Genomic DNA, 26,854 nt, shown 5'->3' with positions numbered 1-26,854 from the left:
GGCACCTAGTTCCCTCCCTCAGGAAACAAAGTTTATAGACATATCTCAAGGTTTTTGCCGAACCGTGTAAGTGGAGCTGGCCTAGAAGAGCGAATGTCTCGTGACTGACTGACTTACCTTGTTAAATGGCATTGTGGTTAGAGAAGCGGACCTGCAAGCTATAGGTTCCACAACCTAATATCCTCACAGTCAAAACAAAGTATGCATTTAGATTTGGGTCAGGATAGACAAAAACTTAGCTGGCTACTACATTCAGTATCTACCAAATAGTAAGCCTAAACAAAAAAAAAATTACGGTTGTACAGTATTGCGACTATTTCTTGGGGATTTTCGAAGTACGCATCTGTGGATGCTTTTTGGGTCATGATAGACAAAAATGTATCTGCTAAATACAACATTCAGTAGCTACGTTGTAGTATGCCTAAACATTTACGGTTATATTGCGTTTGTTTCTGGTCGATTTTCAAAGGTACGCATCTGTGCATGCTTTTGGGGTTAATAATATAGGCTTTTTCAAAACCCCATGGGCAGTAAAAGAGTTGGGGTTTCCACGATTCTGTCATCTTTTCACTTGACGAGAAAGTCAGTTATCTTCAGCTTTTAGTTATTGTATCAATGTCATTCATGAATGAAAGAAAAACTGTTTACGGTTATAGTGTGACTATTTCTTGTAGATTTTAAAGGACACATTCAGGCATGCTTTTTGGGTCAGGATAGAAAAAAACTTAGCTGGCTACAACATTCAGTAGCTACGTTACAGTAAGCCTCAACTAAAAATGTTTATGGTTATACAGTATTGCAACTATTTCTATGACTTTTATGCTGGCATCACTCAGATTTTCTTTATCACAATAAAAGCCGTAATTGAAATGTAGAAAGCAATGTAATTAACAATCTAGTCTGTGAAAAAAAAACAGACAAGAATACCATTGTAGCGGACATTAAAAATAAAATGTACAGACTCAATTGCTAATGTCATGAATAGCTTAGTGGCGTAGTGGTTAAAACCACAGACATTCACATGGGCATTCTGAGTTTGAATCTTGGGAGGGCAACAACAATCAAAGTTTTTCATTACGGGCCAGCTGAACTAGGCTTGCCTGGTTTCTTGTTGTGAATGGGGTTTATCTACCGATAGTCCGTAGTCTACATCCATTGTAAAATGAGAGATGAGAAACTGTGGACTTGGATAAATGGAATCAGTCAAATGTACTGTAATTTATAAAGCAATTTTGACATCAGCTGTTGTCACAAAGAGTTTATACAGATACCCATGAAAAAACGACCTAGTTAGGTCGGAACCTGTGCAAAATTGATTAGATGACTATGTGAGTTTTTAAGGACACGCTATTTACACAAGTCAAATGACCAGTGGGTCAGTAAAGTCAGGTGGAGGAACAAGTGGGCTGTGTTCAAAGTCTTTAGGAAGAATCCAGATAATAAAATCCAATAAAATATGACAATCGGTCTGGGGTCTGAATACTTTTCCAATGCACTTTTATCTTCATGGGTCCTAAAACTCAAAATGTAATTGCTAAATGATCCATATTAACTTCTTAACTTCTTTTAGCTTAGTAGACATCACAAATAAGAGCAAATACTTTAAAGCTATACAGTGTTCGTTTCAATCTTTTGCATTTTAATACAAGCAATGGTATAAGAAATCTGTATTTTTTACGTTCAGGCGCGTAGTAACAGTTGAACTAAGCTTGTGTGGCATTTTTAGGTTATATTATTCAAGAATCAATGTTTATGTATCATTCATTTATAAATAGAAAAATTTTGTTGAAAACTAAGGATGCCAGCATTAATTGTAAAAACATGATTTATTCTGACAATAAGGTTCTCTTTCAAAAATGAAAAACACCCTAACCCTTGTTGATAAAGAGTAGAGGGAAGAAGCAATGTGAGCTCATAATGAGTGCCTGTGCTTCAGCAGTGCAGAGTTGGGAATGGGTTAACTTGTTCTAAATAAACCTATCATTAGCATTTCCCTTTAAAAGGAATAATTTCAACTTTGATATTCTTAATTGTGCTTAAGGGCTTGCTCGCTGCTAGCTCACTCCCCCTCAAACACTTGGGAATCTCAGTTACAACCATGTGGAGAACGTCTTGAGAGAACTCTTCAGCACTTTAAATGTTGCCTTTTACTCTCAACATCTATTGTAAAAGCTTGGTGTGAAGATACAATGAGAGCCAACATGAACTTTTTTAATGAAGCATTTACACACCCAAATCAGGCCACCTTGAATTAATATTATTTCAGGGCAGGTAATGTTTAACATCAACCTAATATATTCATTCGGCCAGAGCGTAGAGACGGGCTATGAGCCTATGCAAAGACATGTAGCTGTAAGACAGACCAGACAGGCAAACACAGACAAATGAAAGTGATCAATCATACTTAACATTGACTTTCAAATGGACTGAGACAGTCAGACAGTTCTAGAACAAAAAGAAACAGTGGTACTCTACGGAAGACGACACGAGACTTCTCTCGTCTTCCCACGTCTCCAGAGAGAAGGCGTTGGGTGTGTGGAACCAGGAACGTTGATAAGGGGGTAGAGAGGAGGGGCCCAAATTGCGATGAGTGAGTGAAGCCTCTGAGCAGTGGGTGTGTAGATAGAGGCCAGGAATTTGCATGTGGCAGCTATTAGCCAACAGAGGGTACTGTTGCATTACAAGTCTGCCTTGGAGACGTTACAGGGCTATAGAGGAATTAGCACTATCACATTCATATCTCCCAGCACTGGTACCAGTTCAATTAAAAATCAAATAGGGGTTAATATTTAAGTAGTCCCTCAAGCTAAAACTATAGAGCTATGAATTCTGACGTATTTCCTTCCCCCCATTCTCTCTGTCTCTCCCTCTGTCTGCCAACATCAAACTGTTTCATATTACTTTCTGGAGGGAACGTCAAGTCCTCTGAGTAAAAATAGACAGAAAGTTGATGATAATACATTGTTATTGCATAAACAACAGACAGTGAAAACAAGTCCTTATAAAGTTGGTCTTTAGTAACCAAGTGATCTAAAGAATCCTAAGGACATCTCTATATCCCGTTAATTATCCTCTAATCGCTAGCTAGAATCATTAGCCCATAGAAATGGCTTATTTAGCATTAGCATAAAACCCAAACACTGCATATACTATATATGCAAATGAAATGAGGGGGCAAAAACACAACATTTACATCCAGGAAGTGTCGGTGTGGCGACGTCGTACCCATAACTTATTACACTGATGGTCCACAACTCAGAGAGGAATGGGGGGATATGATGCAATACTGAGGGGACTGCACCTGCCCAATGTGTGTCTGATTAATGAGCCAATCAGAAAGCAGAAGGACAAGGAGCACATTCCGAGAGCCCCACTAAACCATGCTTGCTAACCAACTCACAAATTGACTTTTTCTTTTTAAACTGGTTGATGATGATTATGAAATGTTCTGATGATGAGAACGTTTCTCTTTGCTTGACAGTTGGTGACCATTCCACTTTTAATGAGACAACAGGATTGTTTGCATCTGTCCATTACAATTAATACTTCTCTCTGACCACTGCCTCCACCACAGTGATCCGCCGACCAATCAACACTAATCTTAATCCCTTACATTACTTTCTATAAAACCGAAAACTGTTTGCATATACTTAAAGTCTTAAACACGACAATGATTTACATTTCAACTTAATGCCTTCAGCTAAGTCATGTGAGGACAAAGGAAGTGGATGTTCTGTTATATGTACAACAAAAACATAATTTGGAAGAACCTGCAATCTTTCTTTTTATTGTAAATGAGCATGAAAATGTCTATTTATATCCTCCCACTGCTGCTGGTAAAGGAGAAGGAGGGAAGCGCTTGGCTCAGAGTCTGTCAAGCTGCTACTGAAGACAGCTGAAACTAAGGGCCCCAGCCAAACTGAGCCGTGAAGAAAGGAGAGGAAAGGGAAGGGACTGGTATCGAGAAACAGAGACCCAGAGATAGACAGAGAGCGGAGAATGGAAGAGCACTCAAGGCAGTGTGGAGGACTGAACAAAGTAACTAAGTCCATTCAACATGTCGTGGTGGCGGTGTTACACGACGCTTTGGGGTAACGGCTCTCTCAGCCAGCACTGAGCAGTACGTGGGCATCGAAGGCTTAAAGAGGCATATTTCATGGTTCCTCAGCAGGAAGATCTGTGGGGCAGACAGCACCTGGCACAGGAACAAACTCTTCTCTCCCCCTAATCTAGCTGTGAGAGAGAGGCTCAGCCAATAGGCAACATCATGAATGCACCGGGGATAAAACCCTGGAATAGCAGGCCTTTTGGATTCCCCCACGATCAACAGAGAGATGGAGAAGATGTTGATGGATGCAGGTGGATGAATACCTGACCTGGCAACACATGGAGATAAATATGCATAAACATCTTGAGACGGAGTGGTGGGATGCCGTGATGTACGAATTAAAACCCCAGCCAAAGGAAGAGGATAGGGAAGTTGATGAAGAGGTTGTGCAGAGTGTCACCAATCCAGCTACTGAGATGTGAAGATGGCTGTTAATTAGCTATAGAAGTTGGCATCAGCTAAGCCAATGAATGTGATAGAAATGGGTGGTGCAAAGGATGGCCAGCCGATTTGATTGAGACCTTTTGTGTCTAGAAGAAAGAAATCCTCACTTGTGATTCCCTCCACTAGAAAATAATGTGCAAAGTTTTGTTTTTGTCAGAGAGAATCCATTTCACCAGAATGAGTAATGTTTTTGAAAGCCTAGGTTGATAACATGCTTGGGTTGGTAGTAGAGGGGCGTTTGAGTTAAAACATGCAGTTAAGCCACAATGGATCAAACCAAGATGCATGTGATGCTACAGCACAAATGTAGTCTAAGAGTTGACCTTCAATCTATTCCCCAGGTGTGCTTATTTGAATATGAGCAGACATTGCCCTGTACTGTTTCAAATATTTTTAATTTGCGACAAGAATTACAATTATTTGCCATCATTTTAAATTCAATTAATTTGTTTGAAAAAATCCCAAAGATCTTGATCAGAACTAAACAATGATGTAACTGTCTGTCTCTCTCCATTCACTCTCATACCTGGCTGCCCGCCTGCCTTACTGCCTATCTTCCTGTCTTGTCAGCCTGCTCCCTCTAAGACATGTAGGAGATTAGCACCACAGCCCTGTGTATGGAGAAGGGAGACACTCTGCTAAAACCCACTACTTTACTTTGTCTCCAAGTCTCACACATACCAGAAAAATGACACACACACACACACACAGGCAGTGGAGGTGCAGAGCAGAGTATGATGACTGGATCATCTGCATTGCACATGACATACTGAAAACACAGTTTGGTCAGGATCTGTTTCTCATTCTTGGCCCCAGTATCTGTTTCTCATTTTCAGCTTGACATTAATTTCACTTGGAAGTGTTTTTCTCTAATTTCTGGGCATAATGAGTTTGATAAGGCCCTGGTGATGGAAATGAACTCCAGTGTGCAGAATTAGGGCAAAGGAGCTTGTTTAATATGAAATGCTTGCGTGATACCAAACACATAATACCTGGAAATAATATCTGGACATTTGCTAATATATTCCGATTTGGAACTCATAAATAAGGAATCATGAATGGCTCATATTATTATGAATAGTTCACGAACCGGATCATTTAAAGTATATATTTATATATATTTATTAATTAATATTACAATAATTTGACACTTTTTACATTAGGCTACCGGAATCATGAGGAGGCAAAAACCTGTAAATAACGAAACAGTTATTGTCAGGTGTCTTGTAACCCCGCAAGAATGTGCACAGACACATTTTGTATTTGATCGGCCTCTGATTGGTATATGATGCTTGGAATTTGCTTTGCGTCTTCTAGGTCATGTTACGTTTATAACGGAAGATACTATAACTCTGAATACATCGAAATCTAGTCTACGTATATCAATTAATCTCTGCGAAGAACTGAGGTTCTAAGATAAATAATGTGCACTAGGCAACGTTTTTTTGTTAAAACGTTAAACAAATGTTGTAGACAGTTATGACTAATCAACTTCAAAATGACATCCAGTATTTTTTCTTTTTTAAATTCCCAGTGAGTTAAGATATTCTGGTATTTTATGATAGCATATCTGAACAAATTAAGAGCTATTTAAATGTCTCATTCCACCGTCAAATTACCTCGCAAAGGGACGCCTTCCAGAAAATGGGTAAAATGTTATCTAAATGGATAATGTAGCAAGATAGACTATAAAATAAATTATGTTTCTAAGAACTTTAAATGAATATCAGTTCGTCTGACAAGTGCCTCCACCCCTTAATATGTCATACTGGAATAAGACGTGAAAAGCTCAGACAGAATTACGCACATAAAATAAATACCTTTGTGACCACATGTTAACAAGGGCCATCCACTTACAAAATAATTGCCCTTATATGTTAACAAAACTACATCCAAAATTATATACAATAATTGTTATTTGACTGGTGAAAATAGACGCATTTCAAATGGTCATTTTTACTGTCCAGCAGGTCTGAGCAAAAACAAAATCCACGATGTAAATGTCTCAGGCAATTAGGTCATGAGTCATTGGGTCAATAGATATTTTTTTGTTGAATACTATTTCCAATAAATCAAATAATACGTGACTTTTTCTGAACAGTGCGAGTTTCTCTTCCGCGTGTCTGTTTGAGGCATTGAGAGCGAACCGCACCGTCCACTGCTGCTCTCTCTGAGACGGTGACGGCGCGCTGTCCATTGCTTGCTGTTGGTGATCCGATAGTTGTGAAAAGCCACCACTAGTCGCCCCCAGTGCTCTTGCAGTCTCCAATTTTTCTTTCTCACTGTAGACTTAACGTCACGTCCGCACTTGAACTTGAATTTTATCCCATTGTACGGAGGCAGCACTAGCCACAGAGAGACAGAGAGCTCGGGGGAAGCAGGACTCACTCCGCCATCTTCACACTTACACTGAGAAAGGGGAGAAAAAAAGCGTGTAGGTCTTGGTTTATTGAGAAAGGAGGTGGCAGCCTGTATACCCGGTCTCCACAGAGCCATACAAAGGGACAGAACACTTGGAGTTGAGGACACTGAAAAGTACCTGCCTGGCATTGCATGCTCAAGGCTGCACCAACAGAAGTGCCCATCACTTGGCGATACCCAAGTTCCAGAGAAGAAAAAATGGATTCATAATTTTGTAAAATTGAATCAACAATTACTGCAACTGTATGTCATAGCAATTTTTTCATTTCTTTTTTTCCAAAAGAAGAAACGAAATAAATCGCAGTTAAGGCTGAGCCATTTACTGGACACAGTGATACCGAGCGTACCCGAGCTGTCAGCGCGCGCACTGACCATCGCGTTCTGATTCTTCTTTCGCTAGGTAGAGGGACAGTCGCTAGGGTTTGATCCTAACTGTCACTCACAACAACCGTCAAACATCCAAGGATATTTTCCCCACTGCTTATCTCTGTCTTTTTTTTATACTCGGACAGATCGCACTTCTCTCACTTCTTGCCAAATGGTTTGAGTAACCTACAGTGAGAAGGTGAATTGAAGGTAGGCTATAGCCCGGGCTGTTCCACGCAAAGAGAAGGGCATAGCGGACCGACGAGGCGAAACGCAAAATACATTTTCGCATCTCCAAACGAGGGGAACACTAGCCTACAGCACGACGCCCGATCAACCACCCACCCCGGCCGGCGGTCCGAGCGCAGGAGCCTCCGTCTTGTGGAGGTCTCGGGAAAAGTTGAGTCCGGAGCAGGAAGAGGCAATAGGAGGGAAGCGAGCCCATCCTTCAGAGTGCTGGTCTCCGGGCAATGCCAGTGTAAATGCCAGGGCAATGTCCCGTCGCAAGCAGGGGAACCCACAGCACGTGTCACAAAGAGAATTAATAGCACGTAAGTAGCCTACCTGTTTTCAATATTAGTCTACTGACAATTCCACACTATTTTTTTTTCATTTTTACATTCAGCGGAAGTTCTTGTCATTTTGTCTTTATTCACAGTTGGCTAATTTAAACAACTTCAGTGAGAGTACCTAGTCAACTCTTCAACTGCGTTAATTAGCGTTTGGAAAACTATATCAAATGTGATACGTTTTAGTAGTTAGCAAAGAATTACATTTTAAACTGTAATTAATCGAATAAATTAAATTCAATGTAAAAAATTAATACTTAAAAGTAAGCATGTTATATTGCTAACACGTCTTTTATGTAGGCCTATCACATTTAAATTAAATTGCCTGGACTTTATGCATGACATAATAGTTTGAACAGGCTAAAGCTGCTTGAATTAAAACAGCATTCCCATTTTAAAAAGTGTATTAAATACATGTTATTTCACTGAAATGTCATCATTACAAGTATTCTTTTCAGAACAGATATTTGAACTGTGTAAATTTAGTGTACGTGCTATATTGTTGGTGCAAGTTATAGGCCGTCAGGTACTGTATCTGGCTGCACAGCCAAGTAGAATGCCAAGTACAACCTTGCGTCTGGGGATGGACCTCTGACATCTTTGGGACAATTGCTATCTTACTCTGTACTTAAAAAGATTATAAATATCGATTAGTGCATAAACTGAGGAATTCACTAAGTATCATTGTATAGTAACATTATTCAGTTTCAACACGCTTTCATGTTCCAGTAGCCCAGTCATACACTTGCTGCTATAAGACTTGCATTTCTAAGAAAGTGAAAATAATAATAATTAGAAATGATTGGTTATGCATTGACACACCATTTTAAAATGAAACGACACATGATTGAAGCCGAAAATCGTGTTACCTACCAAAACAGAGAAATGCGTTTAATTTAGTCTACTAATAAATGAAAAACATAACATTTTACAAAACCACCCAAACTTTTACCGAACATCCAAAACTGTTATGACTTATTTTTTCATGCAACAAACTGAATAGGCGCACATGTTTAATTCCAAAATATGATTTAAATATATAAATATTGTATAGTTTTCTTCTCCGGTTGCTGGGGCACCAGTTAGACATCCTCGTGCCATCTACGTAAGCCAACGGATGCCACCGTACTCGTTGTCTCTGTTTTCACGCCTTTTAATCTGAATTGCATTATTACAAAGCAATGTTGAGAGTTTATTTCATTTAATAAAACATTGACATGATGTATGTAACCTCCAGTCATTTATAATTTTTTAAACACTTCTCAAGATAGGATGAGATAATTGAAAGTATGTAGCCTACTTTCTGTTTTGGCAGGCTATATATGTATGTTTATCTGAAGGTTTCGTTTTCTAGGGTCTGCTTTTCATGCTGTCGTTTTTGTCTTATGATTGGTGGACATCTCCGTTGCTTTTTGTGCTTGCCTAGGCTACTCTAAATTCAAGATGTTGAATTCAGCACGAGTTCCCCAAAACATTTCTGTTTGTAAAAAGTGTGTGGCCACACGTCTTTGTAGTCTATTTAATGTCTTCTACCAATGTATTGCAAATGTTCTAGTTTTTGACTTGTACAGCTGTAGATACGTTTAGCCTAGGATACTATAGACGACCAGCACTACAGTACAAGTGTATTGGCTGGCAGAAACATCGCAGTTAGGAGAAGGGGCGACAGTGTTTTAGGAACGCAGCCTGCATAGAGTCGTGTCAAGGTAGACTAGAACCGAGAAATGATTTAGCAGGAAATGCGGACATTTTATGAGAAAATAATTATCCTACTATTTGTCTATTTTCGCGTGTATGGGGCACCTAATAATTGATTATTTATTACGTAATTAACTTATGGTAGTCTAATCGCCTAGTGTTATTCACAACCATTTCTAAACGTGAACTAGAGTCAGATACCCAGAAAACTACAAAGCACAAGAAGTATTGTGAAACAAAGATAGCCTGGTCACATTTTAAAAAGTCGGCATATGAGAGACCACGTTCAAAACAATTAAATAATCTACATTTTCTTCTTCTATGGTGTTCTGAAGTCTTGTTTAATCCAGCCAGCTAACTTAGAACAGAGGCCTTCCAGAGTGATGTCATCTGAGTCCAATATGTTTTGTGTTGTTTGGGGTTAGGACTGTGTACTCTGCACATTCTCTCCCACACACCACTCTTACTTTTATGGCCTAATCATTTTAGTGTGTGCGTGTGTATGCACAGGCATGCCAATCTTTGTCTGTGTTTGTCTTGATCTTTGTGTGTATGTCTATTTGTGTGTGTGATGCATGGTGTGTTTGCGTGTCTCTCTCTTCTCTCTATCTTTGTGTGTGTTTTGCTCTGTGTGTGTGTGTCTATACCAGTGTGGCTCTTGAGTCGGTCCTCTGGACTCAGTTCTGTCTGTGATGGCTGCAGCTCCAGTCATCCTACCATCATTTATCACACGCAGAGATTTTTCCTTCTGCTAGTCATCCCATCCTGTCTTCATCCACCAGTGTTGTCGTTGGCACACACGTTGATTCAAATAACAGCAATGTTTTGTTTAGCCTGCAGAGGGGCAAGCCCGGCCATCTCACCCTGACCAAACTCTGCAGGCCACTAGGCTGTTAAACGTTTCAAATTGCCCTATGTGATACACACTTATATTGGCATTCCTCATATGGTGGACGTTCTGGACATTTTCCAAGTTATCAGACCTAGATCTAATTGCAAGGACGAGTTTGTCTATGTGTCTGTACGTGTGTGTGTGTGTGTGTGTGTGTGAGAGGAGTAGGGTTGGAGTTAGGGCTGTTTTAGTGTTGTCTCCACTTCAGATCTAATGTAGACTATAACTGAGGGGATTTAAGAAAAATGACAAGCACACACATTTTGGAAGGAAACTGGTGTCTGAATGGCAATCTGAGTGTCAATCTACCTTTAAGAGAACCATTTAGTTTATATGAACATGCAAACGGCTTCTTAGTGGATCCTGCCTCTCTGTTATCGAACACACACACACACACTCACATGCACACAAACACACAGCCTAATGACCCTGCATTTTAACAGTAGCTGCTCTGAATCCACGTTTGTCTGTTTGTGTGTGTGTGTGTCTGTGTGTGTGTATGTTTTTTTGTGAATGTGCAAAACACATTTTCATATTACAGATACAGCATGAGTGTTGGTGTGAGTTGTGAAAGGTACAGTAGAATTGTACGCTACACCCCAAGACCACCATCACCCGACCAGTCTGAATATCTAACAGGTGAAACCTGTCTGGTGGGGATTTTCACATCTAAATGATGATTGTATGTTACAGAAGGCATGGCTATGGAAGGATACATTTAATAATGTATGGATCAGAGACGTAACATTTATTTTGGATTTATGGTTGAATGCAAGTGCATGCGCGGACGCACACACACACACACACATACAATACAAGCATGTACAGTTTATGCAAATGAACATGCACATATGATGATCGCCACAATTTACATATATATTTTTACGCACTATAAGACAATATAAATTGTAAGTAACCCACATTTCATGCTGCAAAAAGGAGATTTATCCATTAAACATATTTACCACTAGATTCTGGTGCTTTGTTTACCTGCATGAATACATTTCTAATGATTGTGATGTATGACGGTGAAATAATGTGTCAGCTACTCCTTTTCTTACCGCCCTTCATTTTTGACTCAAGGGTAGGTCTCGAGAAAGCAGTAAAAATGTGTGTGTATGTGTGTGTGTGTGTGGGTGTGTGTGTCTGTCTGTCTGTCTGCTAATCTACACGTAGTCCATATTGTTCAGTTGGAGTTAAGTGTAGGTCTTCCTCTGGATTAGCCCTGCCTTAGAGACAGTCGGCTTCTACAGGTTCAGTTGCACTAGATCATTCAGATGGGTTCTTTGTCACAAAAGAAGGCAGGGAAAAGTGCAAACTTTGCAGCGTTGCACTTCAATAGTTTCACTGGCTGGGCTGCAGGCCTGGGGTTGTGTGTGCCACATTATAGCACGCATTCTCTGTAAGCTTAACGACAGACTGCTGCTCTGTTTGTGGGACACATTGAAACACTTCCAAGCACTACATGGATATATTTGTTTGAGTGAGTTAAGTTAGGAACATTTGAATTTAAGCTTGTTTTCAGACAGGGATATTAAAACACTAACTTAAGGTGTGTTAGTTTCGGAGGTCAATTATCGCTGAGAGATTTTCTTACTCTATGTTGATGTGGAGTCAAAAACATATTTATGTGTCATTTAATTGATAAATTATTTTCTTCAAGAAATAATATAATAAAAAAATGGTATCTTTTTAAAATTATTTAATTCAATTTACGCAAAATAATTACACTATTTCAACAAGCTATTCCCAGTCGTTTTACTGTGTTTAAACCTAAACCATTAAAATTTAAGGTATATCATTTTGTCATAAAATATTTGGCAACCATTAAAAGTATTTAGTGATTGGGATTTCTAGGTGATGTCCTATTGTAGCGTCTGACACACAAACACACACACATTCACACACACGCACACACACATGCACGGTGTGTGAAAAATCATGTAATTGCAGCTGACACTACTTGAGAATGAGGGGAACTAGAGGAGAACACCTCTGTACTGGCCTTTGTTTAGTAGAGAGTCCAGACAGACAGACAGACTGACCGATTGACAGACTGACAGGCAGAGGAATGGACAGTATTCATTCTAAGGTGTGATGGAGGTGTCGCTGCTCGTCTTACTGTGTCTCTGAGAAAAGGAACATCTGTATGGAGCTGAATAAAAGGAAACACATTATCACATAAAATAAAAACCGGATGTGTTTCTATGAATGCTGTGGGCATTTTCCTTCAATCAGTCTAAAGCCTGAAAACCTATTTTCAGACCCAAACTTTTTAAATTCCTACATGGCTCTAATTTCTGAATTTCATCAATGGCCTGAATATTATAATTTAGTTTTAGGTAACTTGAAATGGCACTTAAAATCCCCAGAGCTTGGTTGAACGAGTCAGACCGGAGTCCCTAATATTGTTGTTGATTAAGGAATGTTATTTACCTCAAGTGTGATGTCACTGATGTTGTTTTGTTTGTGTGTGTGTGTGAGAGAGAGAGAGAGAGAGAAAGAGGAAGGAGAGAGAGAGTTTGCGTGTGTGTTTGTGTGAGAGAGAAACACAAAAAGCATCTTGAGAGTAGTGAATAATTCAGTATTCAGTGAAAGACAATGGTTTCAGAAAGCAGCACGTCTAAAGTAATTATTCTTGATGAGATGGCTGTTGTTTCGCCTGTCGTACTGTACCTCCAACTGCACAGCTGAAAGGCTTCTGCACTGCGCTGTGTTCCCTACTGCTAATACCAACCCGAAGAACCCAAACTATCCCTGAAACCACCACCCCGCCCGTACGTCTACATAACCTGCATGCCAGAGACCTGGTCTGCTTGCTTTAGGTACGGTCAAAGGTCTGTCGCTACTGGGTCTCTCAACACCGTCTTCCACTTGATGTCAGCTGTTTATATACTTCTCTCTCCACTGAAGTCTCCCTCTCTCTGTCCCTCTAAACCTCACTTTGTCCCCCCCCTGTCTTTTTCTCTCCATTTCTCCCTCTCCAGATCTGCTTCATTTCACCTGCTAGGGGGAGCTCTTAGGCTGTGTGTGCCGGTGGCATGCAGCACTTGAAGTTTGAGTGAGAGAGAAGCCGTCTTAAATGTGTGTGCGTGTGTGTGTGTTGTTGTTGTTGGTGGGGGGTGGGGTTAGGTAGTAGATAGAGTCTTTTGGACGACTCCGTGTGGATGTTCCTGACGATACGGACATCATCACACTCTGGGTAGACTGTCGACACCTCTCTCTGGCATCTGTCTTTACAACATCCGCAAAGCCTTCCCCTCTCTCTCCCTCGCTCCCTTTAGCTCTACTCTCTTTCAAACATTTTGAATAATCTCCATTTTATAAGGTACTTAGCAAGAAATTAGATAGATCTTTTACCGCATGTCAGATCCATTTAAATGGAAGATTTAGGAGACATACTTGTCATACACATTTTATTTTTAAAACGGGGAATTGTTAGTATTTTAGTCAGCAATTTAGATTTTCTAAAGAATATGACATTGAGTCGATGTCACCTTGTTGCCATAATCATTTAGAATCAACCCAGATCCATATGTAATGTAAACGGATGATGATATTTAGAATGTTAGCAGATAGTTTGGTACTGTGGAAGTGGTATGTACCTCTAACAAGAAGCATGTTATTTATGCAGTGTAAATAAATCCTCTCCTCTCTCAGACAAGGCATTCTCCCCAGAGCAATTTAACAAAATGTCTGCCTGGTCGCTTTGATTAATACGCTTGCATATTCTCTCTTTTTTCCTCCTCTCCTGCATGTCCTGTGCCTTTGTTTTCTCCTCTGGTGTAAGGCCTCATCTCTCTCTCTTTCGCTCGGCCTCTCTCTCTTTCTCTCCCCGCCTCCCTTTCTCTCCGTATCCCTCACCCCTCTCTGACTCTTTTGCGCTCTGTGCTTTTGATGTTCCATGAGACGGCCATGCTTGTCTATCAATGAGAGGTTAGAAGACAGAGGCTGTGGCCCAGATAGAACACTATTCCCTGTTGAGTTTGCTACTTTTGACCAAAAAGCCAGTGCACTAAATAAGCCAATAGGGGTTTTATTTGGGCCTTGTCCCAGAAGACTGTGGCGCTGGGTTCAGGCTGTAGGGTTCTGGTTAGGTATCAGCCGTGTCCGTGACCAAGATGGCCTTGCAGGCTTTTATAGGCTGATTTACCAGGCTAGAAGTGTGTGAATTGCCGCTACCTCTACAGCTGGATTGGATCCACTGGACAACATACAGATGAGTGTGTGAAGTACCTGTCTCTGGCTTTGTGTGTGTGTGTGTGTGCTGTCTCCTGCAGTCGGGACACAGTATTGTGTTCCAGTGTCTCTCTTCAATCCATTTCACCATGTCAATGCCATTCATATATGCGTGCAGCTTATATTAGCAATTAAGCATCTCAGGAGTTTGTGGTATGTTGCCAATAGTGTCCAAGCACTCCACAATGTGGTGTCTAAGAACTGCTCTTAGCTTAGGCCACATACCACATGTTCTTTTGCGTTATTTCTTAAACATCATTGTCCTATTTAGCCCTTTATTACAAGTGAATACCAGATAGAGTACAGGCCACCTTCCTTTCTCTCTTTCTCTCTTTCCCTCTCTGTCTGTTTCTGTGTTTCTCTCTTGGTGAAGTAGTGTTTCCCTGGTGAGATTGCAGTGAGGGTTAACCCTGCTTACAGTATCTCCCTATGGACAATGCTATGTGTTCATCTCAGTTTACCTGCCAGGAAGAGACAAACTCATGTCTGCTGTCTGTCTGTATGTCAGACATACTGGGCATATATTCAGGACATACATACAATACATATGTACAGTACATACATACAAGACATACATACTGGATATACATACAGTACATACTGGACATACATACAGCACATACATACTGGACATACATACAGCACATACATACTGGACATACATACAGTACATACTGGACATACATATAGTACATACATACTGGATATACATACTGGACATACATACAGTACACACCGGACATACATACATACAGTACATACTGGACATACATACAGAACATACATACTGGACATACATACAGAACATACATACTGGACATACATACAGAACATACATACAGAACATACATACTGGACATACATACAGAACATACATACAGAACATACATACTGGACATACATACATACAGTACATACTGGACATACATACATACAGTACATACAGAACATACATACTGGACATACATACTGGACATACATACTGGACATACATACTGGACATACATACTGGACATACATACAGTGCATGTTCCAACCCATACGAATGTTCCCAGCTTCTGTGTGGCTGAATTACTGCATAATCACTCAGCACACATCATCCCTGCAAGACCCTTAGAGAAGCACCGAAGTAGTCACACTGACTGGTGACAATAGCATGAGTGAGAGAGAAAATCCCTCAGAAGAAGAGAGGGAGCGTACTGTATGTTGACTGTGTTTAATGAACCCCCTGATGTCCACTCCGATGTGAACTGTGCAATCATGCTAGTTTTTCTGGTTGTGGTCCTGGGCCAGCGTGGTGTGTGCCCAGATGGGGGGGGTCTCTTCTGGGTCTCGCCACGGTGCTCTGGGCCTGTTTGTTTGTTGTGCGCTGGATGAGCGGCTGTGAGAGCGACGCCTTCTGTCACGCCGCTTCTCTCGTGCGCTCCCTCTGCCCATATAACTCCTGTAATTCGGTATAAGTGTGTCTCTTTGCTTTAATGTTTGCATGTGCATCTAGGCCAAATTTCTGTGTGTATGTGTGTGTGTGTGAGTGTGTGTGTGTGTGTGTATATGAGAGTACAATAGCTGTCAAGTTGTCTGAACCTTGTGTGAGGTCTCTGAATGTACAGTACGCGGGGGTCGGAGAGGTTCGTGAGTTTCAGTTGCTATCTGTTTCGTAAGCAAGGAAGGTGTGGGTTCTCTATGTCTGTGTATGTCTGAATGCCTTGTGTCCCTGCAAGAGTGTGTGTAAGCGTATCAGCGCGCGCGCAGTGTGTGTGTGTGTGTGTGTGGTCTGCATTGTCAGTCACAAACATGCAGCCTTGTTGTGAGCTGTCTGCTTGGCATAGACGGGCGCGGTGGGAAATGGTAACAAAATGTAATTTTGTTTTGTGATTATAGCTTTTCTCTGTCTTACATTCCTAGCCCAGACCCCGCCCCCCAGACCCTGCCTCCCCAGACCCCGCCCTCCCAGACCACGCCCCCCCAGACCCCAGCGCCTGAGACCCCGCCCCCCATACCCCGCCCCCAGGCCCCGCCCCTCCCAGACCCCACCCCCTCCCCACTCCTCATGAAGCCCATATGTAGCAGCACCAATAAGAATGATCTTAATTGGCAGGGTAGGTCTGTCTATCTGGACAGCATTACAGGAGCTTTCATGATTTAAATGGGCAAATTTATGGTGCCAGTAAAAAAAACAAAAAACAAAATGAAATCAGTAAAAAATGACGTGCATTTTCTAATTAGCCCCCCCCCCCCCCCACCTGTCTGAAACAGTGGGGAGGAAACAAAAAGAGCGAAAAAAAGAGAAAGGTTGAGATTTTAGATGATATCGCGTTCATGTTTTCAGTGTTTTAGAATGTGAACGTCTCGCTTCATTAAAGCGAATGTTTTCGGCGAGGACGCTTCACCTCATGACATTAACACGCCATCCCTACTCTCTCCTCTGCCTGATGATGACCATGGTGAAAGTTAGCTGAGAAACACTACACTCCCCGTGGCAATCTTATATAACCAAACACTGCAAGAAACAGAACTCTGTAGGCCCTTTTTTTCTGGGCTTGCCAGCTGGGACAATCTGATTGGCCAAATACCTGTCAACAACGATTGCACTCTCCTTTGAGAAAAACAATTGAACTGGTGTTTTCTCGGAAATTAAAGAAGACGTGTTGCGCTACGTTGAGCTGACTGAATAGTGCTGTACGTTTGACCAAGGCTTCTTCAGCTTCAACACGCCTTATTAGGTAAATTAAGCTGAAGTCTGAGGCTTCTTCCTTCCTGCCTTTCACGTCTGCACTTTGCAACAAGACCCAGGCCACGTCCTAGGCGGCAACCTAGTGACATCATCAATACCTTCTAATTCTGTGTCTCGGGGAGTGGAAGCCGCAAAGAATCAGTCAGAATCTGTCAGAATCTGTCATTTCGTCCCGCTCACTTCAATGTAACTGAGGAGTCTTTAGATTGCTTTATTGTATGTAAGTGACTATATGGTCTATGTTGTCTTCAAAACCCACAATGGATATGTCAGCTTCTCTGCCTCTGTCTCACTCCTTCCTACCCCATCGTCTGTAATGTATGTCCCAACTGACACCCGATTCCCGGTATAGTGCACTACTCGAACCATTGGCTCTGGTCCAAAGTAGTGCACTAACAAAAGAAGAGGGTGGTATTTGTGGCACAGACTTCAGGTCTCCGCAGAGCGTGCTGGATGAAGATGAATAACATTTGACATTTGTGCGGCTCTGATGGAATTATAGGATGTATTTGTTGAGGGATCAGAGGGAATGAGGAGACGTAATGTTACCTAGGTGACAGCATGGTTATTTTGGAAAGCGTTGCAGTGTGTGTGAGTGTGTGTGTTGTCCTAGAGTTTCGTCCTAGAATATTAGCACAGTTCACTGTTTCAATCCCACTCCATCTGACAGTGTAGGGCGTCTTAATGCACTTCTTAATGTAGAATTCACTCTAGCAACACTGATGTCCTTCTGTTGTCTGAAACAATGGTTCTCAAACTGGGCTCTACAGCTATTTCCCCCTCATTCATTTGTTTTGGCCAATGAATACATGGAATAGGTTTAGAGGGTGCCAAAACCGCTACAGCGTAATACTATTAATTGACACCCAGATATTGGTATCAACAGTACACCCCCTATTTATGTTTTCATCCCAAATAGTCTTGCATTCACCCATTTTTTTAAACATATACAAATGTATTTTTTTTTTTAAGTTGCACGATTTTCTCTCAGTTGCTAAGGAGTTGGCTTAAGGCTGGGTTTGTGCAACCACACACTGATAAAATCATAGTAAAACTCCCTGTTGTCTATTTTTATCTCAATCAAGTTAGGTTCTGATAAGGAGAAGCTCCATGATGGATTTGCTCTCTTAGCTATTGATGTCATCCTAAATAGCACCCTATTGCACTTTGGGCCTTTGTCTAATGGAGTGCATATAGGGAATAATATATCATTTGGAACACAGACATTGTAAATCAGTGTTGGGCTGTCACTTGTGATTTCACACATACCGGTATACTATCATCCGGAAACAATGCAATGCAGGTGGAAGCTTGGTGCGTAGTGCATCTATAGTATTTGCGTCACACTTCCACTGTGACCACCACAAAGTGATTCATGCCACGTGAAGTTTTTCCATATATATTGAAAGGAAAAAATAGAAAGGAGTTTAAATAGAAAGGAATTTAGAATCGCTTGACTTCTGAATACATCTTACTTCATTAAATAGAAACAGGCCATCATATGGAGAGTTAAGGACCAAAGGCCCGAGATGGTCAACTGGGTCAGCAGTGCCTGATAGCTAGATTGTTTCTAGTGTTTGTGTGTGTGTGTGTGTGTGTGTGTGTTGGCTGATCTTTGTGGCCTGTTCATTTACATAGGAGAACCACTGCAGCCTAATTTGATGCACAGATGGTCTGCCTATGCCTGCAGGGCACTTCATCCCTTTGTGAGTGTGTGTGTGTGTTTGTGTGGGGGGGGGGTCATTAGGATCAGGCCATGACACACACACACACACACACACACGAAACAGCTGATGTTATCCTCCTGAGTATGATCATTCAACACAACGGTCGCATGTGAACATTGATGCGCCGTGCATGTAGACATGATGTTAGCCTTCTGTCCACATCTCCACTATAACAGGGTCATCCTACCCTGATCTGACAATGGCTACTTCATGTCCCAGTTAAACAATACAATCAATTCACATACTTCAGGTACCCCTGGGCATATTGATATCATTACAGGATAGATGTATATGTTTAATCAAATCAAATAAAAAAAGAGACACAATATTTGCTTCCAGCTCAGTCTGTCTGTTCTGTCTGTTTCTTCCGGTAGCGGAAGAAACACGCTAAAGGTGCGAACGCGTATCCAGAGGCCTGTGTTTAGTTTGACATTAGAAATCTGTCTGCATTTATAATCTGTAGAGCAGAGAAATGGCAGAAGGATGCCCAGCCTGCCGGTGATCCATCATCTAAAATTAGTAGAGGAGGGAGAGAGACCTGGAGGACATGTAAACAGGGTTCCCCGAGCACAGCTCCAGGGGCTCCCCCACCACCGTCTCCTTCTCTACCTAGTACTCTCTGTCACTCCAACACTCCCCCTCGGTCTCCTTCCCATTTTCCCCTGCGCTCCTGGTGTGTGTCTGTGTGTGTGTGTGTGTGTGTGAGCGAGCGAGGATAACATCGTCGCTGTGATTGCCCTGTCAATAGAATCACAGTTCATAAGGAGCGACGGGTATCTACAAAGATGCTCTCCGCTCTCTTGACCCTGAACACCGGTGAGGCTGCGCGGCACCACAGAGACGGCCCGCTCTCAGCCCAGGCCAACGGCGGTGCAGAGGAGGACACGCGTCAGGTGGCTGACAGAAAGAGGGCCAGGAGGTGTGCCGAGAAGTGGTGCTCGCAAAGGTGTTCCTCATTTCAGGTTCACCACGACGTTTTCAAGCGGGGTGGGGAGCGGTGGGGGGAAGCTGTCAAACGGAACAGCAGCGGTGTCTGTCTGTCGATCGGTGCGGGACGTTCCCGGTGGGCTTTCGGTTAGGGCTCTGACGCCTCCGCTGAGCGTGGCAACACGAGCGCCTCAGACTACAAAGGGCCGATTGTGGCTGCATGTTGAAAGCGGAGGATGAGATTTCAAAATGGAGGCAAATGAGAGAGGAAGGGGGGGGTGTTCTGTGGTTTTTTTCAGTCTCTGTTTATCTAGGTGACAGAATCAGACGACAGATCTGCAGCGCTTCATGCTTTCGTGGTCATCATGGCAAATACCTCTCTCCTCTCTCTCCCTCTTTCTCTCCCTCTCTCTCTCTCTCTCTCTCTCTCTCTCCCTCTGTCTGTCTCTCTCTCTCTCTCCCTCTTTCTCTCCCTCTCTCTCTCTCTCTCTCTCTCTCTCTCCCTCTGTCTGTCTCTCTTCCATCGTCTACAGTTCACCGTTGGAAATAAATAGTGCTGACTTTTCTGCTCTTCTACTTGCTTCCAGCTTTACACATACAGATTTATCAAAACGTTCAGCCACTGCTGTTCTGTGTATGCGTGTGCGTGTGCATGTGTGGTATAACACCCGGGGAGGACTCTGCCAGGTGTGTGGTCGTTGTTGCAATCAGGGAGAGCAGAAAAGCACTGACTCTGCGGCAATGCACACAGAGTCCTTAACCCCGACACCTCCCCAGAACAAATCGCACTATTATAACACCCCCCCCCTCCTCTCTCCTGCAGCGGCAGAGGCTGACCATGTGGACGGCGGACTGTCCGTGTCTGACCCCCACCCCCACACCCACACCCACCCGCTGCTGTCCCACCCGGCCCTGCTGGACCCCAGTCTATCAGACAGCCTGGCCATGGGACTGGGGGACCACGACCTTCTCACCTGTGGCCAGTGTCAGATGAACTTCCCCCTGGGGGACATCCTGCTCTTCATCGAGCACAAGAAGAAGCAGTGCCAGGCCCTTCTGCAAGGCCCCGGTTGCTACGACAAGATGGCCGCTGACCGAAGCAGCCCCTCCCCGCCCCAGCAGCAGCAGGGTCGCCACGGCCACGGCGAGCTGAGGAAAGTGGTGGAACCGGTAGAAATCGGAATCCAGGTGACACCCGAGGAGGAGGACGAGAGGCTGATGGTGACGCCCACCAAAGGAATTTGCCCCAAGCAGGAGAGCGTCCTGGCCGGTAGGTCAAACACACACAAACATTTTACCTCTGTAGCAACAAGGCATGACAGAGAAAGAATAAAATGAAAGAGGAAGAAAGAAAGGAGCAGTTTTTTCCTTCAGCTGATTTCATTAGGGCAGGGCGGGTGCCGTGCAGAGTGAGGAGAGGGGAGAAACAGCACATTACCCACTCAAAGACCTAAACCCCCTCAAGGACTCGGCTAGTTGAAACAAATTGTGCAAAACGTGACAGAGAGACTTGCCCCTACTCTCATGGAGAAATCCAGCCTGAGCCATCTGCTTAAAAGGTGAAAAGCTCATTAAGATTCAAATAGGGAAAAAAACATATCAGGATTAAAAGAGCCAGTTTCCTATTCAGTGGGGTAAAGAGGCAGTTTAGACCAGCTGGAGGCATGGCGAGGGACAGGCACAGAGAGAGACTCTTCTTCATAGTTATCTTTCACAACAACCAAGTCAAGTCTTCCACAAAGAAACCCACAGGGAATGCGGAGGAAATGGCTCTCATAAAATAATATTCTGGGATGGACAAAGTTACCGGGGGAAACCAACATACGGGAACGGTTTATGACACCAGCTCACTCGGTCTTCATCACAACAGCTATTTTTTCTTCTTTTCTTCGTTTCTTCTTTCGGTCCTACCTCTCCATTCCTTCTTTTCTGCAATTGTTGTTTTTGAAGGTAACCCACGGCAACAGAGGATTTATTCCTCACCCCCACAGCCACAATACGTAACATATTTAAATGTCCCCTAATAATCAGAAAGTGTCTAAAATTCCCATCAACCACCATACCGATCCCCACTGTTTCCTGATTCCTACTTGTTGTGATTAGACACATAGGACAGATGTATATAGTTTTGAATGTTGCTCTCCAATGCAGTAGTTCATTTGAATCAATGGATTTGGAGCTTCTATAAAACATTTGAGGGGTGTGATGTTGGGAATTCAATATTTTCAATTCTGCACTGGTTAGTCTTCAATTGTGTTCATATGCTACTGACTCCTGAGTGTATGTGGTTCAGTGGGCTGGCTGCTTCTGTAAAACACTAGTGTTTAGTAGACCTTCATCAATATTTTACCAGCATGTTACACCTCTGAGAACAGCCCTTCCCCTCTGACACTCCACAGCAACTCCCAGTGCACTTTAATACATGAGAAGCCACAAAATTGCAATTGGATATTTGATATGGTAATTTGGGAGGTTACATTTTTTTCTTAAATTGACGCTTTATCCCCCCACCCCACGATAAAATTTTCTGCTCTTATTCTCCAAGGACAAAAACATAATAGGTTGCAAATAGGCCACTTCTTAATGACATCTCACAGCTGACATGTACAGCATGCAGTGAGAAGTGTACTCAGGCATATGCACTAATTGATTGGTATTGTTAATTTGAGGTCAAGTTAAGCAGATTTAATATTCACATTTGTATACAATGTTTTTAATATGGTGTACATCTGTACTAAATAACTATCTTACTGCATTTTTTTTGTGAAATTAGCTCAACACTTAAGGAAATTCTGCTTGTAAAAAATCTAATTGCACAATATTTATTTTTATTACCAGAACATAGAAATTATTTTCACATTAAAGGCAAAAACATATTAGAGTTTAAATTGGACGTGTATAGCACATCAACAGTAAATTCAAACTAGCAATAGGACTGGATCTTTTTAATTCCCCTCTGAGTCTTTTAAATTTACACATAAAATTCTTTCAAGTGTGCTTGACTAAACTGAAAAATATTAACTTAAAAAAAAGTATTTTAGCGGGCGTTTAATTTCTAGCATATTTTAGAAAATCTACTCCAATTTCAACAGGATAAAAATAAGTACAGGTGAAATGTGGCTTTGTCAATTATATTAGGGTTTTCTTGGAGTAAAATGCGAGAGAGGGCGAAGAGAAAGGGAGAGCGAGGGAGGGAAAGAGGGAGCATGGGGTGTGAGGGATAGAAAACAGGGCGAGAGGGAGAGGAGGAGACGTCCTCAGAAAGTGATTAAGAAGCTTGAATGTCAGCTTGTGCGTGGGGCTAAACACGAGCTTGCAGCCGACCACCATTCATAATTGCCTCCCAGCAGGGTAAAGTATTCTTTTATGCTAAACCTTTCCACTGCCATTTGTTCTCAACGTGAAATGGAAGAGAGAGAGAGAGAGAGAGAGAAAAAGAAACATACACACTCAGCCGGCTTGCTTTTTTAAAAATAGAAGTGGTATGTTTGCTCTTCGAGCACCAATCATTTTTCATGAATGTTTTTTCCCCCCTCTCCTTTAATATAATACGTCCATCTGGCCGCTTCCAGTGGAGAAAAAGTGAGTGAGAAACGGGATATACGGAGTGAGGAGACAGACAGGAGGGAGAGAAGAGAGAGAGTGAGAGAGGGAGGGAACGAGGCGTTTTCCATACCAATAGCAGCAGCTGATTGTGAGCAGAACGCGTCTCTCCTTTGTTACGTCGTCCCGTCCAAATGGCGGTTTGATGAGTCGCTGTGTGTCTGAGCGGCGGAGAGGAGGCTCCCTAGCAGACATGGGAAGGTGGTTTTAACAGGCGGTACAGTCCTCCGTCTCACCTGGCTGTCAGACCCCATCACATCGCCACACCTGCGCTGTGACTGAAAGCCCTCGCACGGGAAGGGGAGAGGCCGGGATTCGGTGATCACTTCCTGTCACGTGACCCATCCATTTCTCCTCTCCTTTGTACGCGCGTGGTAAACTGCAGCCGCCTGGAGAGTGTTCGCGGCACGCCGGGCCACCGCGTTGGGAAGGCCTAGCCTGGGTTCTCAGTCCGTGTACCTGGGTAGGAGATGGAACCCGGAGAATGTCCCGTAACGGAGGGTAAAGCAACAGCCCGACATCTCCTCAGGCTGTTGATTAAAGGAACAAAACGCAAACGCTTTGATCTCCAAAATCTATATCAAGGGCAAACAAAACAAAAAAAAAAGAGACAGAAATAAGGGGAATAACACTGTGTGGGAACGTTCCTCAAACACGCAACACCGTGTATTGTGTTCCCTTTTACATCAATTGTAATCCATCCTGCTGCCCGACTCTGGGAGCGGAAGTCAACATTATCTAGGAGTGCGTAGGACGGCCATTGTAAAAGGAACCACTCCAGGACAGAATTCAGTACTTCTCCTGCCCCACCGTGTCAGCAGGGCATGGGAGCTTTGCTTAGCGACTGCCTCATATTGCCACTTAGCCATCTTAAGTTCCTTCGCAATTTAATTACGTTTAATAGACCCTAATTAAATAAAATATGACATTCCCGCAATAGCCACGGGCTAGCAGAACACGCACTGCGGGCGAGAGGTGCACCTGCCGTAGAGGGCACTGCAGCGGGGGGGACAGGGGCCCGGGGGCCCCTGGTCGGGAAGTAGTGCGCCGCGTAGGGATTAGGGTGTCCTTTGGGAGGGCGGGCGGGTGGACGGATTCCCAACAGCTTCCCTGCGGCTGGAGCCGTGGTTTACACGCCGGAGGAGAACCTCTTGTCTGTGGAAACGGACGTGGGATTGCACTGACCGAGTCAAATTGCATGTCATTAGACGATCAAAACGGAAGAAGGGGGAAGGTGAGAGAATTATATCAAGTCCTCGCCACCTCCACCTCCGCCGCTTAGTGGCGTGGGTGAGCGAGTGAGTCGGGGAGAGAGAGCATTTAAGTCCTTCCTGTCCTGACATTATTTAATTATGGATTGATTGGAGGTCTTTGAGAGAGGGTGATGGGGGCAGATTGGAGTGCCGCTATTTCTTACTTCGCCTGACGTAAGTCCAATCAGGGGCAATCCATTGGATAAGGGAACCAAATTACCCATCTTGAAACCAATCAGAGGTATTTATCTGTGCTGTGCATTCGTACCATTTCATGTGGCCCTCATGAATAGGCTTAGAATAGTCTCGTCTTTAATCCAATAGAGATGAAAGTGTTGTGCAGTTCATAATCTGTCTCACAGCTGAGGGACTGCATATAGCCACCAACTGTGTGAATGTAACTGTGTTCTGGAGAGAGTTCAGGACGAGGTTGGGAGATCTTGTAGGAAGTGTCGTAGCCTTAGAACATTCAGGTGACAGAGTCACTTTGACCATAAGCCCCCGATTGTGGCACGGTGACAGTTGGGGTAGAAAAGACTTGGCCCCTGCAATGAATGACTAAGACTGACAGAGGGACTAAGAGAGAGGTTGACAAAGAGTATAGAGAGAGAGTGGATCAAGGAGAAAGGGTAGAAGTAGAAAAAGAGAGAGCGAGCAAGAGGAAGGAGGAAAAGAAAGAGTTGGAAAGTGGTGGTTGGACGAGGGTGTTCACTGGTTCAGAGCTAGTGAGGAGAGACAACCCTCCAGTCCTCTGCTTTCACCTCATCAGAGCGGAGGGTGGAACAGCATCTGACACTATAGTGTGCAGCTCTTAAACACTTGTCATTCAGGGTTTAATTCAGACATTTTAACTTAGGCCAGTTGGACAGGAGTGGAGAAAGCATGCCGTCAGAAAATGGGCCACAGTCGCTCGCTCTCATCAGTCAGAGGACTCACTAGATAACTATCTGCTTAGGCTGGCGTGTTGTCTTGGAATTTGTATAGTAGAAATTTTTACTTGTTTTTACCTGCTACATTTGGTTTTTAGTTCATCAGGGAGGACCTAGCTTTTGGGGAGCACTTTTGGTGTTGCACTGAGATTGAAGGGAAATACAACTCAAAATAACATTGGAACCTAAGAGCCCATTGAGTTCCATTGTAGCTTTGAGAGATATGACAAGAGGGGAGATTCCTACCTCACTATACTAAACACCTTGGAAAAAAGACTCTTACCTCACTACACCAAACAGTGTTTGATACTAACATTTTAAACTCTCCTTCATTCATTCAGAAAGAGAGACAGGCAGGCAGAGTGTATCTTCTCACTCCGTCTGGCCTTTTTGCCACACACACACACACACACACACACACACATGAACACACACAAACACACGCACACATATAGAGGCCCGCCAGTTCCACTTCCTGCCTACATACAATATATTTGAGGCCATGCCCAGAGAGTGTTGCTGTTGCATCATAAAGGCTTCCTAAGCCAGCTGTCTGCCCTTCCTGCCAGCCTCTTATTCTCCTCTTCTCCTATCACAGATCATCTGACTGATGTTTCTGACTGGTTTAACCCCCAGACTAACTCATCTTCTTTCAGAGGGGGGGACATCTTTCTCTCTCACTCACTCTCTCTCTCTCTCTCTCTCTCTCTCTCTCTTTGTCTCTGACAAACACACACACAGATGGGCTATGTGGTTTTGTTGCATCAGTTGTACAAACACACAGCGGTGTGTGTTTCAAAGGACATACACACCTGCTCAGGCAGGCATTCACTTTATTTTTTTTAAATACCTCTTCAGTATTTGAATATGCTGCTTTAATATTTTAAATAATAAATGAGTATATTGGAAAAGGCAACACTGTTTGAGTGCTGCAGCGTGGACAG

At 42.9% G+C, this 26,854-nt stretch overlaps 1 protein-coding gene across 3 annotated transcripts in view; it reads left to right on the top strand.

The window, feature by feature from the left end:
• Positions 1–6,844: 6,844 nt before the first annotated feature.
• Positions 6,845–26,854, top strand: part of bcl11ba (BAF chromatin remodeling complex subunit BCL11B a) — a 53,292-nt gene continuing 33,282 nt past the window's right edge. The window contains exons 1-2 of one of the 3 annotated variants that reach the window (XM_020054414.2): positions 6,845–7,890; positions 20,949–21,395. In XM_020054414.2, coding sequence (XP_019909973.1) covers positions 7,833–7,890; positions 20,949–21,395 — 505 coding nt within the window. In that variant the 5' untranslated portion in view covers positions 6,845–7,832. The remainder of the gene's footprint in view (positions 7,891–20,948; positions 21,396–26,854) is intronic. The other 2 variants (XM_010894836.5, XM_010894837.5) reach the window with 2 other exon arrangements.

Source organism: Esox lucius, chromosome 15, assembly GCF_011004845.1.
Source record: "Esox lucius isolate fEsoLuc1 chromosome 15, fEsoLuc1.pri, whole genome shotgun sequence".
NCBI classification, from domain to species: domain Eukaryota; kingdom Metazoa; phylum Chordata; class Actinopteri; order Esociformes; family Esocidae; genus Esox; species Esox lucius.
The sequence above is the reverse complement of the archived record's forward strand: the minus strand, read 5'-3'. Positions and strand labels throughout refer to the sequence as shown.